General features: G+C 55.7%; 1 protein-coding gene across 1 annotated transcript; it reads right to left on the reverse strand.

The window, feature by feature from the left end:
* Nucleotides 1-352: 352 nt before the first annotated feature.
* On the reverse strand, nt 353-1,324 carry LOC108643501 (olfactory receptor 14J1-like). The gene has a single exon (XM_018087811.3). The coding sequence runs from the start codon at nt 1,322-1,324 to the stop codon at nt 353-355; it is 972 nt and encodes a 323-aa protein (XP_017943300.3).
* Between the last annotated feature and the right edge of the window lie 1,994 nt (nt 1,325-3,318).

The following is a 3,318-nucleotide window of genomic DNA, read 5'->3' on the forward strand; positions in this document are numbered from 1 at the left end:
CTGCTGGGACTCTTTTCTGGTCCAGCTCTTCTCCGACCCTGCAGCTGCAGAGAAGTCAGAGAGGAAAGATGTCAGGTAAATGAGTCAATGCAGAGTTCTTTATTTGGTTTAAGCACACAGTGAGTAAAATTCCCAATTTGTACAGCCTGTGGGTAAGGCTAGAAAGGCAAACACTGAATTGAAAATGGTGTTTATATCTATATAAATAGATATATATATCTTTATATATATCTTTATATATATAAAGATTTTTTGGTGTGAACAAATTCTCACAAAAATAACAACCCTACCAGGAGTAAAAAACAAAGAAGATATGGTGGGCCTTTAATGAAGTACATAAAAGGATTGGCCTTTAATGAGGTACATAACATGCAGAAGAAGGAGAGTTTATTGCTTCTGAAAAACAGCCAGTTATCAGTTTCCTCAGGGCATCCTTGAGCTCCTGGTTCCTGAGGCTGTAGATGAGGGGGTTCAGTGTTGGAGACACCACTGAGTACATGAGTGATACAATAAGATCCAGGGACGGGGAGGAGATGGAGGGGGGCTTCAGGTGGGCAAAGAATAAGGTGCTGATAAACAGGGAGACCACAGCCAGGTGAGGGAGGCACGTGGAAAAGGCTTTGTGCCGTCCCTGCTGAGAGGGGATCCTCAGCACAGCCCTGAAGATCTGCACATAGGAGAAAACAAAGAAAACAAAACCACCAAATATTAGACAGGCACTAAACACAATAAGCCCAAGTTCCCTGAGGTAGCCTGAGTGTGAGCAGGAGAGCTTGAGGATGTGTGGGATTTCACAGAAGAACTGGCCCAGGGCATTGCCCTGGCACAGGGGCAGGGAAAATGTATTGGTTGTGTGCAGCAGAGTAGTGAGAAACCCAGTAGCCCAGGCAGCTGCTGCCATGTGGGCACAAGCTCTGCTGCCCAGGAGGGTCCCGTAGTGCAGGGGTTTGCAGATGGCAACGTAGCGGTCGTAGCACATGATGGTGAGGAGGGAAAACTCTGTTGAGATGAAGAAGGCAAAGAAAAAGAGCTGTGCAGCACAACCCATGTAGGAGATGGTTGTGGTGTCCCAGAGGGAATTGTGCATGGCTTTGGGGACAGTGGTGCAGATGCAGCCCAGGTCTGTGAGGGAGAGGTTGAGCAGGAAGAAGCCCATGGGGGTGTGCAGGTGGTGGTCACAGGCTACGGCGCTGAGGATGAGGCCGTTGGCCAGGAGGGCAGCCAGGGAGATGGCCAGGAAGAGCCAGAAGTGCAGGAGCTGCAGCTCCCGCCTGTCTGCGACTGCCAGGAGGAGGAACTGGGGCATGGAGCTGCTGTTGGACATTTGCTGCCTCTGGTTATTGTTTTCTGTTGAGGAGAAAAAAGGCAGAACTGAATTAGGCCAGACTCAATCAGCAAAACATCTTGCATGTCTCATAGCAATTCAACATTCAGGGCCTATTTTGAGGAAGATCTCTCTGCATCCCTCTGCCCGAGCTCTGGGTTTTGCTGGCTGAAGGGGGCACTGAGAGCAGGGACCCTGGAATGGGCTGCTGAGGAATCCTTCTTGCTGTGCAGTGAGAGGCAACTTGGAGCACAGGGTGACCTCCAATTAAATGCACTTGTGATGTATCAAAGTGTTTCCAGAACTGCTGGTCACAGTTTGCCCAAGGGCAGAACAGAGGGAGGGGATTTGGGGGACTTTGTGCTCCAAGTGAAATCTTGTGAGTCCTGAGAGGCAAAGGGATGGTCTCTTGGTGCAGAGACGAGAGCTGGCCATCTTTGCTGTTCACAGCTCCCCCTGGCTGGCAGCTTGGAGCTGAAGGGGGATGGCCCTTAGGAATTCCCTGCAAAAATAAACAAGGCACTTCTTGGAGCAGAGGAATCCTGGTTCAAAGAGCACATTGACAGAATCCTTGCCTTTCCTCGGGATGCCTGATTAGGATCTCATTTTTCTCCTCTCAGACTGCCACACACAGGGATCATTGCAGCTCCCAAGTACAGCTGCCCAGAGCATTTCCATGGATTTAGCACTGAGGAGTTTTCTCCATGGGGATCCTGTGCAGCACAGAGATCCTATGGCAGAGCTGTGCCCTTCTGGAGGGCACCTGCAGCCCTGCAGAACACCCAGGCAAACAGCTGAAGACCCTGAAGGTGCCTGGAGGGCACTTGGGAACTTGGCTCCCACAGACACATCCCCACAGCAGCACCCAAAGGGTTTGTGTCTGGACAGGAATCTGCCCCCCCAAACCCCACACTTGCTCAGAAAACCCACTGGTGAGAACAAGGAGAGCCCAGGCAGCAGGGGATGGCAGTGAAATGCCACAGTGCTGCTGCCAAGGGAGGAGGGACACACAGAGACAGCTGGAAATCAGGGCTTGTCCTTGCCTGGGCTCTGGCTGCTGCAGGGCAATGCACAGCCCAGCCCCCGTGGGCCTGAGGGCACAGGCTCTGCTTAGGCTGGGAAAGGAGCCCAGGCAGGAGCTGCTCAGGGAAGGGGTCTGTGCCACAGGGACAGCAGGGAGGGGCCCCCATCCCCCTGCCCAGCCCTTGTGGCAGCAGCTGCCTCTCCCTGCCTGCCTGTCTCTGGGTGAGGAGCTGTTCCTGCCAGCAGCCCCTGCCTGTGCCCAGCTCAGCTCCCTGCCAGTGCTGCCAGAGCCATCCCCAGCCCAGTGCCCAGGGGCAGCTCTGCCTGGGCAGGGGCTGCAGAGCAGATCCCAGACCCCTGCGGTGGCTGGGAAGGGGGAGGTGTTCTGGGGGGATGTGCTTCCTGAGAAGGGCCCCTGGAAATGGAGGAGGTGGAGCTGAAGCTGTGAGGAGCCCTGAGCCTGCAGCTGAAGGGCCCTGCCCAGCCCTGCCCTGCCCTGAGGGGTCACTCCTTCCACCCACACCTTCTCCCTGCAGGGCTGTGGCAGCTCCTTGGTCGGGCTGAGAGCTGACCCTGGCAGGCAGCAGAGTCCCTGCCCCAGCACACAGAGCCCTGGGGGCAGGACCCTGCTCTGCCCCACAGCCCTGGGCACCCCTGGCTGCACCCCCACCTTCCCACCCCACAGCCAGCCCTGGCACAGGGAACCTTCTGGCCCTGGGCCTCTGAGGGGGCAGCAGCAAGTCCTGCTCTGCAGCAGCTTCTCCTGCTGCACCCCAGCAAATCCAGCAGAGCCATCCTGACAGCTCCTGCCACTGCTGCCATTTGGCAGCTGGCAGAGGCACTTGCAGGAACTCACCTGCACTGCTCTGCAGCCAGAGCCTGACCGTGGCAAAGGGCTGGCAAGGTTCCTGCCCTGAGCAGCTCTGCCCTGTCCTCCCACCCCAGGATCCCTTGAACCTCCTGCTCCCTTC

Source organism: Manacus vitellinus, unplaced genomic scaffold, assembly GCF_001715985.3.
Source record: "Manacus vitellinus isolate BGI_N305 unplaced genomic scaffold, ASM171598v3 ctg7180002433928_pilon, whole genome shotgun sequence".
In the NCBI taxonomy this organism is placed as follows: domain Eukaryota; kingdom Metazoa; phylum Chordata; class Aves; order Passeriformes; family Pipridae; genus Manacus; species Manacus vitellinus.

Bases quoted from the DNA above. Each gene is read 5' to 3' on its own strand.
- LOC108643501 (XM_018087811.3), bottom strand. From the start codon at position 1,324: ATGTCCAACAGCAGCTCCATGCCCCAGTTCCTCCTCCTGGCAGTCGCA.